We start from the raw sequence: 14,879 nt of genomic DNA on the forward strand, positions 1-14,879 counted from the left end.
GGCATGAATTATTACAAAGACACAACTATCAAAGAAAAACATAATGGGTTCAAAATTATATTTACATGAAATGCAAGTGGATTCAGCATGGAGCAGCCCTGAGAGCTCTTATCCCAGGAAAAGCCCAAACCACAGCATTAGCAAACATTCAAAAAAGCTTGTCGAAGAATCAGCACAAAGACAGAGGGGTATTTTTTGCTTATTCGAGTCAACCAGTCCTCCATCTCAACAACTAAGGACACAACACTGCTATAAACAGAAAGAAACCCATTCTTAAACTGCTTTCATTCGAAACCAGATATGTATTTTTTTATTTTTAACCCTCCACCTTTTACTTTAATTGAAAGCTGCATTTTGCTTTCATCACTCCAAGCCAAAGAAAAATATTTGAAATACATACACTCCCAGTTCCCTCCAATAAAACAGCTCAAAATACATCTGTCAAGATAAATAAACACTGCTTGGTATGACACTCTGTGTGGGACCTCCAAAATATTGTGCCTGACTATCCATAAAAATCAGTTCAGAGCACGAAAAAATTCAGTCTCACTCACAATGGAGAATAAATATATGTATTTATACCAGACAACAGCACTGAAGCTGATGCTTCTTCCCTGTATGTAATGCTGAACTCTAACATTTGCCTCAGTCACATAGCAATATTATTTCTGATCGAAAACATCCTGGATACTATAGGCAAAGTTTTCCATCACTCCAAAGAAACCTTCCCAAGATCAGCATGCAGCCACAACAGTGCCACTTGGAATAGTGTGATCTGAATGGATCTGCCAGAGTCAACTGGCAAACTATGTGTTATATGGGCTTAGCTTTGAAAATAAGATGATGTAAACTCTAAATTTCTGGGAGGCACGTACTTCTTACCACTCCCTGCAACATACTCTCAAGGACACCAATTGAGAAATGGGACTGGAAGCAACTATAACTGTATCCGCTATGGGCACTTCAGAAGAGAGGGGCCACAAAGGGCCACAGAGATGGTACCATCATAAGCAAAAATGAGGCTTGGAAAACAAGCAATTTGGGAAACACTAGAAAATAGACGCACATTCTAGTTTACCTAAAAATCTTATGTAGGTAGCAAAAAACCCTCTGCATACCTTAAAACTATGCATTTCCATGCATGAATACTTCCTGATTTGAAGCAAGTTCCATTTTAACTCTTTGTGCTTTTACAATAAAAATAAAATTCATGTGCTTGTCTGTATGCCAGCAGTATTCACCTTGAAGAGGTTGCTCATCTGCAACTAGTACAGCAATTTTTTGCATCTTGCCTCATAACACATAATAATTATACACAGAAAAAACTGCGGTAAAAACATTAACCTTAAACTATATTATTATGCACCTATTAGATGAAAAAAGAGGAAAAGGAAAAGGCAACTTGAAAATTAAATAATTCTGTCCTTAAATGACAATAACAATTAAACAGATATCCAGTCTTCATATAGATTAGCTATACATTTTTGCAGCTTCCTTGCCAGCTCTGACATAAATCCATTACACAAGTTTCAGGTTACTGACTTCATGCCTACAAACTTCCAGTTACTTGTAAACAAGCTAAAACACTTGACCAACATTCAAAAATTTTGCAAAAGTAACAGTCAACTGATCTAATACCACATTAAACAGAAATTCTAATAATACGAATGAGGCATCAAGTTTCTATAGTGATTACCAGCTTCCAGAGGACATGTTTCCCATTCAGTAAATGAAACAGTCACCTGGTACACGCTATTCAAGATTCAGGTACTTTATGCCTGACAAAATTGGGCAGAATCATAGAATAGCTCAAGTTGGAAGGGACCTGACCCATATGGATCACAGGGTCCAACTCCCTGCTTGTTTGGAGACTACCTAAGACTAAACCATTTGACTAAGAGCATAATCCAGGCACTTCTTGAACTTGGACAGGCTTGGGGCTATGACCACTTCCCAGGGAGCCTGTTCCAGTGATCAACCAGTCTCTCAGTGAAGAGTCTTTTCCCAGAATTTTCCCTGACACAGCTTCATTCATAGAATCAGAATGGTTTGTGTTGGAAGGGACCTTAAAAATCACCTAGTTCCAAATCCTCTGCCATGGACAGGGACAGCTTTCACTAGACCAGGTTTCTCAGAGCCCTATCCAACATGGCCTTGAACACTTCCAGGGACAGGGCATCCACAGCTGCTCTGGGCAACCTGTTCCAGTGCCTCACCACCTTCATAGTGAAGAATTTCTGGCTACTATCTAAGCTAAATAGACCCTCTTTCAGTTTAAAGCCATTACCCCTTGTACTGTCACTACATGTCCTTGTGATTCCACTTCCTCTTGTCCTATCGCTGATCACCAGAGAGAGATCAGCAACTCCTTCCCCCACTGCCTCCATGATAGACTGCTATCCAACTAGTCATGTGAATATTTTCTTATTTTAACAGAAAAAATGCATATTGATTTTTGCCTCCGTTTATGTTCTCTCTGCTCCTTTTTCTTTCCTGTAAAATAATGTAAGCTTTTCTGCAAAAACGTATCTGAATGTATCCTACTATGTAGTGAAGGCTAGAGACCGGTTTGTCTTTAAAGTATTTAAAACCGACATCTTGTTTATCATCGGGTTTTTCATATTTTGGAAGCGGGCAGAAAGATACTGCAGGAGTAGTAGATACCAAAAAACATTGTCATTATTACTGTTGACACTGAAGAGCAAAGATACTCCTGCAAAGACATACCTAGTCTCTATAAAAGAGTGACTACACAGAAACAGATGGCAAGTATGCTACAAAAATCTTTAACATCTCATTATGGAGAAAATGAAATTCTGTTGTACATTGTCACAGACAAACAGCAGCAATATGTCAATCATGTTAGCCCTCTCATGTCATATTTTTCAAAGTAGAACAAGTTAAAATGACAACACATATAACTTCAAGCATTCAGAAACCCATGAAGAAACTATGTAATCTCAATTACCATGGAGATGAAGCTAGAAATGTTTATTGATATATACTGAAATTTGAATATATAAGTCACGAAAATGACTTGAATACGTTGTTTTGCTCAAATCCAGGCAGAAATAGAGCTCCAGAAAAGGAGGGCTTCCATTTATCTCACTGTTTGCAGACTTACAGATTCAATCCTAGAGATCTAACTACAGCAAGACAATGGTCAACATAAGGTAAGTGCTTCCCCCGCTGCTGGGTTCCCATGAGCAACTCTGTCATCCAGGAATACTAGCCAGATTGGCAAACAAGACCCATAAACACACCTATACTTCCCTGCAGCACAGGCTACAATATTCACTTGAAATTTCTTTTGCATTTTTCGCACATTATTATCATGAAATTGTTATTTACATAAGCTTTTCTAGTTCCCTAGTCAGTCTTCCAGTTGCCCTTAATTGCCAATGTCTACAGACCCTCAGAATTTTGCATTTACTGTCCTTTCTTCTCATGTCATGCAATGAACCGTCTACTTTTCTCATTGACTAAAATATTCCTGCTTGCTTCTGAGTTATAAATGGAAGAGGCACTTCCCAATTGTCTTCCTGGATCTGCATGCTGTGCAATACTGCATGCTAGCATTAGCTGCAATCCTTGCAAATACTGGATTAACTTCATTTTACACCAGAGATTAAGAAAAACCCGACTGTGTCCCCTTACAGCTCCAAGAAAAACTCTCAAGGTTTTAAGATAAAGCATTATGATTCTGCATGTTTTTAAACACTACTATGTGTTGTTACTATTAAAGGTTGTTACATAAATGTGTAGTTATTATTATTAACTAAAAGTGTTGTTTTATATACTCTTCACACCTCCAAAACATATTCCAAACTGTCAATATGCTACAGTGTCTAAATAACAATATCTGAACCCATCAACTCCTCCCTTCAATTGTGTTATTTAGGATCACTCCGCATATCTGTGCTCCCACTGGAAACTAAAAATCTGTCTTAACACAAAACAAGGAGAACATCTAGAAGTAGCTTGCCTGTTCAAGGCAGGGGACCGTTTTTCAGCTTCCATATACAAATGTCTTTTAGCTTTTAAAAAACAGGCAATATTTTCATCTATTCAGGTTTCTTTCTGCCCTAGTAATAGTGCACTACAAAATTTTCAGTTGGAACAATAGATATATTACTTGAAACTAAACTGTTTTAAGCACATTACAGTCAGTTAAGAGATACTTTGAAATTAATTAGGACTATTTTAAAAAAGACAATAATCAGAGGATATTCAAGGTTTAAATCTAGAAAAGTCTTTCACTTAAGTTGTTAGTATTTGTGATGCAGTCACTAGTTAACATATGGATCTTCAGCTCAAATGAGTCATTAATTTCACTGCGGAAATGCTGTTGATGCATCTACCAGTCAAATACAATGTTAACTTGTTCCTCTGCCATTAGAGTGAGCAATTGAACATTTCACTCCTGAGTGGTTCTTTGGCTTAAGAGTCATACTCTGAAATTGAAAATTGCTTGCTGCAACAAAATACACTTCTCAAAAGAACCAGAAAACATTCAAACTCATTAGTCTGAAAGTACCCCCAGATAGCTCAAAAGAAAAAAAAAAAGCTGCTCTGCTGGGACAGTAGGGAGTTTGAAGCTGAAATACAACATTCAAACAATTACATGCATCTTATGGAGATACCAGAGGAAAATCTTCCATCAAAAAGAACACTACTCATTATTTCCCTACATCCTTAAACATTACTTTTTTTTTTCATTAGAAACTTCAGGTACTCACAACATATGAGCTCTAAGCTACTGCAAATAATTCTGAAATAGATAATGACCCACCTCATTCAAGACAGATTGATCTCCAAAGTAACTCGAGTTTTTCAAATTGTAGTATAATCTAACAGACAGATGGATCTCAGTAAATTTTGGGGAAGGCAGATTACCTCTACATTCCATAATAATTAATTTCAGGTATATAGATCAAAGAGGCCAAAAAAACCTCCCTAATAAAAATCAAAACAAATATCTAATTCTCAGTCTCCTAGAAAATCTGGAATAGGTGCAAGCAAGCCCCTGCAAGCTGATTCCACTGCACTCTAAGAGAGCAAGGGGTAAGGCAAAATAGATGTGAAGGCCAGACATATTAGTGCCTAACTTGTGGATGCTAGTATGTGCTGCCCAGACAGGTCCCAAAAGATATAAGGTACATAGAGCAGACAAAAAGAAAGCTAAAAAGAGCAAGAAATAATGCAAACTAACATGGAAAAATATATATTTTAAGCCGAGAGCAGCAAACCAAATTAGAGTTGTGTGTATTCTTCTTTCTTTAGACTACAGAAGAAACAAAGGAAACAGAAGCTTTCCAAAACAAGCAAAAGCAGATACAAGCTTCAAGGTGCCTCCTTCCAGCATCTCCATGGACTAACTCTCGAACAGAAAGTGTGATGGGAATTACTTGATGGCACACAGAAAGTAAGTCACCTTTCCAGAATTAATGTAAGTAAAAATAGTTACCTCTGAATTCTAAGGTCACAATAACCTCTTAGTAGCCCAGAAAGGCAACTGAAATAAGCAACAGTCTTTACTGTCATGTTAACATAGAGTGAAAAAGAATTCACAGCTCTCACTCACCATTTGCAATCAAACTGAAAAGCTTTTTCTCCCTTTTAAAAATATATAAACTTTCTTATTACTTAATTATATATATATAGTTAGATATATACTATGATTAGATAATACAAACATTTTATATACATATATATATATACACACACATACACATAAATAAAGCTTATCCTTGAAGGTTTCAGACAGAAAAACACTGATTTGAGCATCAGAAGGAAGGTACCAGTAATCAGACAAAACATTCAGCACAGCAAATCAGGGAATTTAATTCTGTAATTGTATTCCCTTCACAAGATAGATTTAAGCATATACCAATTCATAAAATATAAATGGGTACATTTAATTAAGCTTATAATTTATTCTAAAATAGACTTCCTTGAGGATTCTCAAATAAGACTTGAACTAAAACACTATCTAGTTAGTACTCCACAGATAAGTACCTTGATACACTTTTCTTCAGAAGATAATTAGCATGTTAATAATCTTTAGGCTTTAAAATATATTTTAAAAGTATCAACCTTTTCCACTATGATGAGGTCTCCAACTTGTATGTCTGAACTCTTAACTTGCACTTTACCTTAAAAAAAAAAGAAGAAATGTAATCAACTTAGGCAGACATTAATAACAAATAAGAATATAAATCCCAGAATGTACTAATTATTTGAAGATGGTATTATTTGGTGAAAATGTTACAATTTTTACAAAACAGATTTTTCCTGAACACGTTAATAAATAGATTTCATCTGCTTGAATAAATAACTCACTGGTTAAAAAATTCTACTTTTGTAAGCAATTAGGTATTGTAGAAGTATTAGAGGAAAAACAAATGTATGGGAGATGCTCAAGTCTGACCTATAGTATCAGTAATAGAGTTATAAATTGGAAACAGGAATCTTTCACATCACCTACTAAACAGTGCTTCTGTGTCTGACAAGTCAAGAGTTGTTAAGCTTACAGTCATGGAGCAGTCTCACATGCATGAACTGTTATTCACAGCCCAGTTATCAACAGGTAGCTGTTCTTGACCACTAAAATTACTGATGTAATTGGCACCACCTGACACTTATTGGCAATTATAGTAGAAAAGAGGTAAATTTCTCTGAAGTCAAAAGAAATGCCTGAAGATTTAATTTAAAAAAACTAAAATTTCAAAAGCTGAATTTTTCATTCTCTAAAGCAGCCCATTCAGTAACTGCTGTGAACACCTCATTCAAAAATCTACACAGCACATTTTCCAATTTAATTTTTATATGTTCTGTAGGGTATTAATATTTGTAAGACTGTAAAGTTTTAACATTTTTATTTGACAGACTGAAAAACCGAGACAGAGAGGTTAAGCAACTGCCCAAAGTATGTTATTGTTGATCTCATTAGAATTCAGGAGTTCTAATCCCAAGTCCTTGCCACAGTTCCAGAATAAAGTTGCTTCTCTGAGTTAAAAACAACCAAGACCCAAAAAACCCTCAGTATATAAACACATGCATATTTACATAGCCTGACGACCCGAAACACATCCCCACAAGTATGATCCTTTCTCAACAGAAACTATCATGATTTCCATCAGCAGGTATCCAATGGCAAGTATGTCAAAATATGGTAAAGTGGTAGAGGTCAAGGGTAAAGGGTAAAGGTTAGAAAAGGGTAAAGGGTAGAAAATCAAACTGAATGAATTAAAACAGAAAACCCACAAAAGCACAGAAGGAGCAGCAATCAGCTTGAAGTTTAATCAAAAATACCACAAGTAGTAGATTTGTCAATGCACCGTCATCTCTCAAAGTTATACTAAGTATCAAAAAAAACCCTAAGTTCGGCTCCAAATCCATGAGCCCTTTTCATCGCAACTCTCAATAAAGACAGATCAGGTAGTTAACCTCAAAGAATTCCATAAACTTATATGTATGTTGATTAAAAGGTAGTAAGATTCATAATATGAGGAATTTTTTTCAGTACTTGCTCTTTAAAATTGCATTTCATGCCAAAGTAAGGTATTTTATGTTTAATTCAGTCAATAATAAATGTATTCCTATGATATACAGCTAATATTTAATGCACTTTCCATGACATTTGCACTTGTAAAATGTGCAATGTCACGAAAATAACAATTTTTGTTTGCCCTGTATGCAAAGTTACTTCTGAAAGCCAAACTTTGCTACTGATAGTGACCTTTTACACTAGTTGCCAAAAACACTTTCCCTCCTCTGCTCTCAAATATAAAACAAATTATGTCTTCATTCAACATTTGTGAGGGTAAAGGGGGTAGCAGAAGACTACAGAAGGTATACAAAGCTGTAGCAAGAACATCAGCAATAATCTACAAGTTTCAAGATACACTGACACTAAGTTAATTTCCATAGGTATCAAATTTTTATTTTTTTTAAATTTAAAGTAACTTAATACTAAAACTCAACCACTAAAAGAATAGTCTGATATAAAATCAACATATTTCCCCTGCTTAACTGCACAAGGCTGTGAATTCTCCTTAAAAATTCTCAAGTTTTTACTAGCAGTGAATAGCATATAAAGAAATACTGTAATGTTTACTTTGCTTTCTATGTCTGTTGGCTTTACTAAAAGGATAGCATTTCTTATATTGTTTTCCATTCTTCCCCTAATAATTTTCATTAGTTTATCAATCCACTGATTATAATAATAACAACAACAAAAATCCTAGTATGAGCTGTGCCACGTCTCAGATATATACCACCTATACAGTCGTGCAGGAGCAAAACCATTCAGAGCTACTCATCAAATGCAACTATTAGCAATTTTATCAACTAAAATAATCCAGTTTTCCAGGGTCATGTTCTAACAGCATCTACAGTAAAGATCAAAAGACACTAAACCTCAGAGGACAAGAGAAGGTAGAACATTCATTTGCAACATGATGTAGTGCAGACATGAAGCAAAGACTCAGGGTGTCAAGTATACCAACAGGAACCCACACTGCACCTTTGTTTGTACTTAGTCTAGCAATTCCAGGAATTTCACATTATGAATTGAAAAGTTTCCTTATTAGACTGTTTTCCAGGTGGCTTAGTAAAACAGCACAGAATGCTGTCTTTATTGGACACTAACATGTTTTGTTAAGAGCATCCTGTGCATCCTCACACACAAGGAAGTGGCCTGTGACATACAAGACAATTCTACAATGAGTTTGAACGGCAGGACATATTCCATTAAAAACTAAGTGGCAAAATGTGGTAGTAATTAAAAAAGTGGCTTAAAATTCTGAAAACTCAACACATAACACTTTCTTTTAGACTAGCAAAAATAAGGCTCATGAGATACCATTTCAGAGAACATTAAAATAATGCAATACTACATCTTAGTGAAGCTGCATTTGGAGAAATAAGACACTGAATGTTATTCACTGCATAAATTATTTTTGCAAACTATTTTTCTCTAAAAACATCTCTGTAGCAAAACACACTTCACCATCTGTGCAATTACCAATAAAAAGTCCAAAGCTGTCAGAAGTGGCTGCGCATCCAGACTTTATAGTCCACTGAGGCGCAAGGCTTTCGCCTACAGCAACATATAGAATTATGCAGAACTGGAACACTGAAATGTGTCTGTAGTAATTCATTACGTTCTCAAGATAAAGCCGTTTCAATGAACTGCAATGATCTGAGAAACTAATAAATACCTCATATGTGCTAACAAGTACCTCACACAAAAAATTAAGAAATGAAGTAAACAAAATGTGGCTATAAACTATACTTCTTGTTATTAATAAAGTCTCTCCACTACACGAGTGCCACTCATGAAAGAACAGCCACTTCTGAAAACAGGATTTTCAAATTATTTTTAAGTTGCTATTACATCTTACCCATGATACTTGAAATACCGTCTGAAGTACTGCCAGTGGAGTTGGTAATACAGCTTGTGTCTAACCCTAAAATACAAAACTCTTGAAAGACACTAGTAAAGTAAAGAAACATGAAAGTTTTGCCTGGTATCTATTAGCCTAAATTGTCAGCATAATTACAGTACACATAATATAATGGGGAGCTGGGGGAGGAGTGAGCAGGCAGGCAGTGAGGGGAAGCTTAAAGCTACAGCAAGTCCAGGGTGAGGATGCTGAGCTTTCAGAGCAAGTGCTGTCCTTAGGTCCTTCTTTCAAACTCTATCTTATATAGAATTCAGATTAGTCTTTAATTACCAATGTAAAAACTCTAGAGAGATCCTGTGACCTGTCTCCTTTTGTGAAGGTGAAATGGACAACCTTCATTCCTTCTTATCCAATCACCTCAATGCTGCAAAAATGTGGAAGAACAGCCCCCTTGACTTTTCCTCTCTTTTGGCCTCCATTTCAAATTCTTTCTTATGTTAAAATTTAAGTTCTGTTTCTGTTGTTGCTACTGTTCCTCTAATCAGTGAGATCAAGTTGATACAATTCTTTAAAAACATATCTGTTCCAAATGGTCTGAATACCAGGAATTAAGTCATCAGGAGTCTGAAATATGGCAAGCAATAAAGATGTAATGTACCTTTAGATTCAGATATAATGGGGTTTTTTTTAATGAATTGGCTTTTTAAAAAGCAGAAGGATAACCTGTTCTTGGAGAGCTGAAGTTCTAAAAAAAATTTAAAATAATAATAATAATAATTTAAAAAAATATTCAAATCACTGTAGCTCTCCAAAACAGTCTTCTCAATTCTCCAATTTGAAAGGAAACATAGTAGCTTTCATATATCTTTCTCTTGCATAGCAAGAGCATATCAAGTTATTGATATTTTCTCAATTTCACAGTTTTAAATATATGCTTTCAACTTCATGCCTTAACATCCTTTAAGAATACTGCAAAGACATAAGTCTTTCACATTTGAAGCCTGGATGGAATTATTTCATTAAACTCATCTCTCCTGTCATTCAATTTTTCTTTTGCTTTGCAAGTTGCAAAGTGAGAGTTCTGCAGCATGTTAAAAATCTTGAGATAAAGTGACAGATGCAGGCCACTTCTGCCTCTTCTGCCACTTGTTGTTAAGACTATTATAGTTAGTTGTTTTCTTCTTGATCTTTTTTATTTCTTAGAAACTTCAGTAACACTGCACAGAGAAACCTAACTATGAAAGGCTCAGGGCAGAACTGCCAACTTCAAGAATGGGAAGGGAAAAAAAATTGCTTTACAATTTTATTAGCCAATTGGCTCTTCACAGGTTAATGAAAGAGATAGTAGCCTATTCATAAACTTGAGGTGATTCCTCTGCAGAGTAGCAGAGTCTTTTCAGAGGCACTTAGCTGGTCATACCTAAGTATAGGAGACAAGAAACTGTCCCAAATGTATAATGGTTCCTTAAGAAAGCAAAACAGAAGTCCTCCCAAACCTGCATGCATAGGTCTAAAATTTTTTTCCATTGCAGTTTCTGCTCTACAAAAGGATACAGAGGTGAAGCACTCTGAAGCAGAAAAAGGCAATTAAATGCACAGAATCTTCAACAGTCAGGTAATTTCAGTTCTACAGGCAAATATTCTTCTTCCCTCCAAGTTAAACTTGCATGCTGACTGGAAACTACCTATTAACAATCTGTAGACTTTGATATGTAGAAAAGGAAAGTAGATTTTGCAGCAAGCATCTCAATAAGATTAAAACAGCAGAATGCATCATATACACTGAACACCTTAAGATATTTGGTACCATAACCAAGTATACAAGGGAAAAGAATCACATGACAGAGATGGACAGGGGTACACTTCATTGATTTGCTCACTAAAAAAATTCAATGCATTTACTGATTTGCATGTTTCATCACTTGCCATAAAGGCTTGAAAAAGCAGAAACTATTCAAACTTCACGTATAGCAGTCCACCTACTTGACAAATGCAAAGCTATACATAGCAAATTCACCAAGGGGTGACTGAGCTTTTTCCATGTTACATGAAAAATAGAGAACTGCATAATACTGGATATCTCATGGATCAGAATTAGTCTATGGATATTAATCTGACCAATTGCTGTTTGAGTACAAATAAGTAACATTTAATAGAGATGTCCCATTCTCCCTTGATTTCCTAATCAGAACAGTTCATTATTATAAAAAAAAAGTTAAGACTTACTGATTACAACAAACATATATTCAAGTTCTCCAATTACTAAAAAGAAATGCTATGTCATCAAGAGTCACTAATGTGAATCCCCTTATCTTCAAAAGCTGGTACTTCTTATACTAGCAACATGCAAGTGGTAAGTCAGCATTCACATGTTTTACCTGTTCAGCGTTTCTCACAGCTAAGAAAGACTCCAAGAGAAAGTTAACCCTGTTAGGTAGTGACAGACTTCCCAATTTTCATCTACTGTAACTCTGCATAAGAAGATTTTAGCCTACCCACACTATATTTACTCAAGTACCTAATCACAATTCAGATCCCGCTAACTTCTATTGCGACAAGTACGTTTATTTTGCAATTTTTGCAAAACAACTAACCGGAAGTGATTAAATTAAGAGTAACACTTAATCTTGTTAATTTAAAGTTTTCCTACTGTCCAGTTTGAACAAGGGCAACCTGCTTAACCTCTCTATATCAGTTTCTCTCTTGGAAATGGAAAAAAAGAACAGGTTCAAATCAAAGACTGTAAAACCTACACAAGCCATAAAATCACTAGGAAAAAAAAAAAGATGTTAGTATAAAGTGCAGTTCCACTCTGAAAAGTGACTCTTCAGAGTGGCATCAATTTTCAGGCTTTTAATTAAATTAGTATCAAGTTTGTTCATTCACAAGTAACAAAGTCTTCTTTCTCCAAACCACTAACCTGTAGCTTAGTATAGTAAGCCTAACCAAATTTTTCCACATGAACAATTTTACTAATATTAAAAGTTAGGTAATTATACTGAAAGTCATTTATAAATATAGCTTATGGAAGCATAGTATTTGACTTCCTTAATTTGCACATAAATACCTAAATCCTCTACAAAATTTTAGTCTAATTTTATCACAGTAAGAAATCCCAGTTTTTATCTCAAAATGGTATCTTTCAGTTTCAGAATGCCTTATTATGAAAGAATCCTATTTTAAGAAAAAGGTGCAGTCACCTATTCATGATTTTATATATAGGTTTGTGGCAATGCGTAGTACAACTAAATTTTAAGTGGTGACAGCAATAACGTTTTCACTCTTAAAACTGGACACAACTCAAAACACTGCTAGTTCAAGGATCACAAATCATTGTCAACATGGGATTCAAAGTTCATTAAAAAAAGAGTCATAACTGATTTCTCCTTTTATTAATTTCTACAAAGAAAACTGTCTGTTCTTGATTCTGCACGATCAAGTAGATTTCAAATTATATGCAAAAATTGAATCAATATTTTTGATACTGAAGATGATTCACAATACATCTTCCTTTTCTCAAACATGAATTTATCCACCAAATTTGAAAGGTTCTAGTGAATTTTAATTAGCTTAATTATTTACTGATCCCTTATTTACTAAATACACCTGATACATAGTTGACAATGTTGTTGAGTTACTGTTCAATATAAATTTCAGAAGAGAACTGCACTTTGAAGTAAGGGTGCTAAACAGCAGAATTCTTCAAAAATATATACAATTATATACATACACCTTTCTTTTACAAACAACAAAATATTTATAAAACTTCTTAAAAAGATCAAGCTTAACAACCATATTCATCTAAGGGAAATCACATACTTTATTTAGCTGAGTATCAGTTTCATTCTGAATACTGATGCTTGAGACATTTCTTTGAACTGAAAGTCTGCAAATGTACATATAAGAAAAAGATGAGATATTTTAAGGATTTACACAAATGGTTTGCTAACCTCGTACTGTCAGCTTGCTGTATAACTGTGAGTTCATTTCTTTGTCTCTTTTGTAACGTCGAAATTCATCAACAGCTTCCCGCACCACCGTGACCGTCAAAACGAATCCCTGTTAAAGACATAAATATGCAATTCAGAATTTTCAGTGTTAGAACAGAAACAGACAAGTATGAACATTATGCAGAGTAAAAACGTGTGTTTAGAATATTTACTTATTTTTAATTTAAATGTGTTTTCTTCCATTTGTTCAAATAATATCTTTGTTTACTCCAGGAAAAAAAATATCATACTTGCACATTGTACGAATATAATTAGAGTAACTACATCTCCCAAATACACATAATTAAGATAGTATTTTGAAATGTAAAAAATGAAAAAGGTTTGGATGAGTTAAAGACAGCCTTTATAAGTTCAGTAAGCATATTTCCCTATCTCCCACAAATTTTAGGGCCTTACCAAAAACATTTAAAAAGCCTCCAGTTCTAATGTTGAAAAACTGCCTTTTTCCTAACAGACAGAAAAAGATAAATGGGTGGCTAGTTTATTTTGCCACCTTAAATCAAGTTACTTGGCAATACATCACAAACATTGACAAAGAAAAAGGGGGTTTGTTCTGAAAAACTAAGTGTCTAAATGCTTTAGCTGCTCCTTTCACAGGACAGTGCCACTGCTTCACTCAACTATGATGATCTCTGGCCACAAAGGATGGTAAGTTAAAAAGAATACAGAACAGTTCAGGGATAAGCACATAACTTTCCTCTTGCCCTTCTCTAAACCTTCTCAGTTCGTGTCTCCTGCCTTAGACTGAGCACTTCAGTTTTTCTTTATCAGAGAAAGAGAACTAAAATTTTCAATAGTACAGTGATCTTAGCATTATTTTAAGTAAGATGGCTAAAAAAATTCAAATATTGATAAATCCACCAACAGATAAGGTTCTAGATTATCTATATAGTTTTAGACACACACCGATACTTTACAGAAGAAAATTTATGCCATTAGACTTTTCTTGCAGAAGTCCAACAGTATGCCAACCTTACCCTAACCTCCCAGCAATATGAAAGGAGTGAAGGCGTAGAGTTTTCCTAAAGGAATGTTGACTAAAATCCTCCTGGGGATTTTAGGGTTGTTATACAGTTCCAGACCAAAGTTCCAAGGCTTACTCTGTTGTGACCTTATAGTCAAACACTTCTTGTTTGTTGAGGTTTCTGTTAGGTACAAATTGCATTACAACTACACAGAACGCAAAAGAGCCCATGCAAAATGGGCATAAATGAATGAGCAGTCGGATTTTCCCCTCTTCCGGCGGCAGCATTTTCACGTGCTTTGTCAGTATATATATTCTAGCAGCATAAAAAAAGGGCACTCCTGAAGCACCCTCAAATGTATTATTAGCCATTTGCACATATCTTGTTAACTAGACAGTAACCAAAACACAGAATGCAAGGTGCTAACTGGAAGAATTTCCCCTGGCAGTCCCTGTACCTTGCTGAGCAGCTGAGTACAGCTGACCATGACTACG

General features: G+C 35.1%; 1 protein-coding gene across 2 annotated transcripts in view; it reads right to left on the minus strand.

Annotated features, from left to right (window-relative positions):
* The window catches only part of ATP9B (ATPase phospholipid transporting 9B (putative)), a 157,456-nt gene that overhangs the window by 110,715 nt on the left and 31,862 nt on the right, over positions 1 to 14,879 (minus strand). For both annotated transcript variants that reach the window (XM_039379105.1, XM_039379104.1), the window contains exons 5-6: positions 13,361 to 13,469; positions 6,097 to 6,155 (exon numbers count right to left, since the gene is read on the minus strand). In XM_039379105.1, the coding sequence (XP_039235039.1) occupies positions 6,097 to 6,155; positions 13,361 to 13,469 (168 nt within the window). The remainder of the gene's footprint in view (positions 1 to 6,096; positions 6,156 to 13,360; positions 13,470 to 14,879) is intronic.

Source organism: Pipra filicauda, unplaced genomic scaffold, assembly GCF_003945595.2.
Source record: "Pipra filicauda isolate LSUMZ 115617 unplaced genomic scaffold, ASM394559v2 scaffold155_size1731166_pilon, whole genome shotgun sequence".
Classification (NCBI taxonomy): Eukaryota; Metazoa; Chordata; class Aves; order Passeriformes; family Pipridae; genus Pipra; species Pipra filicauda.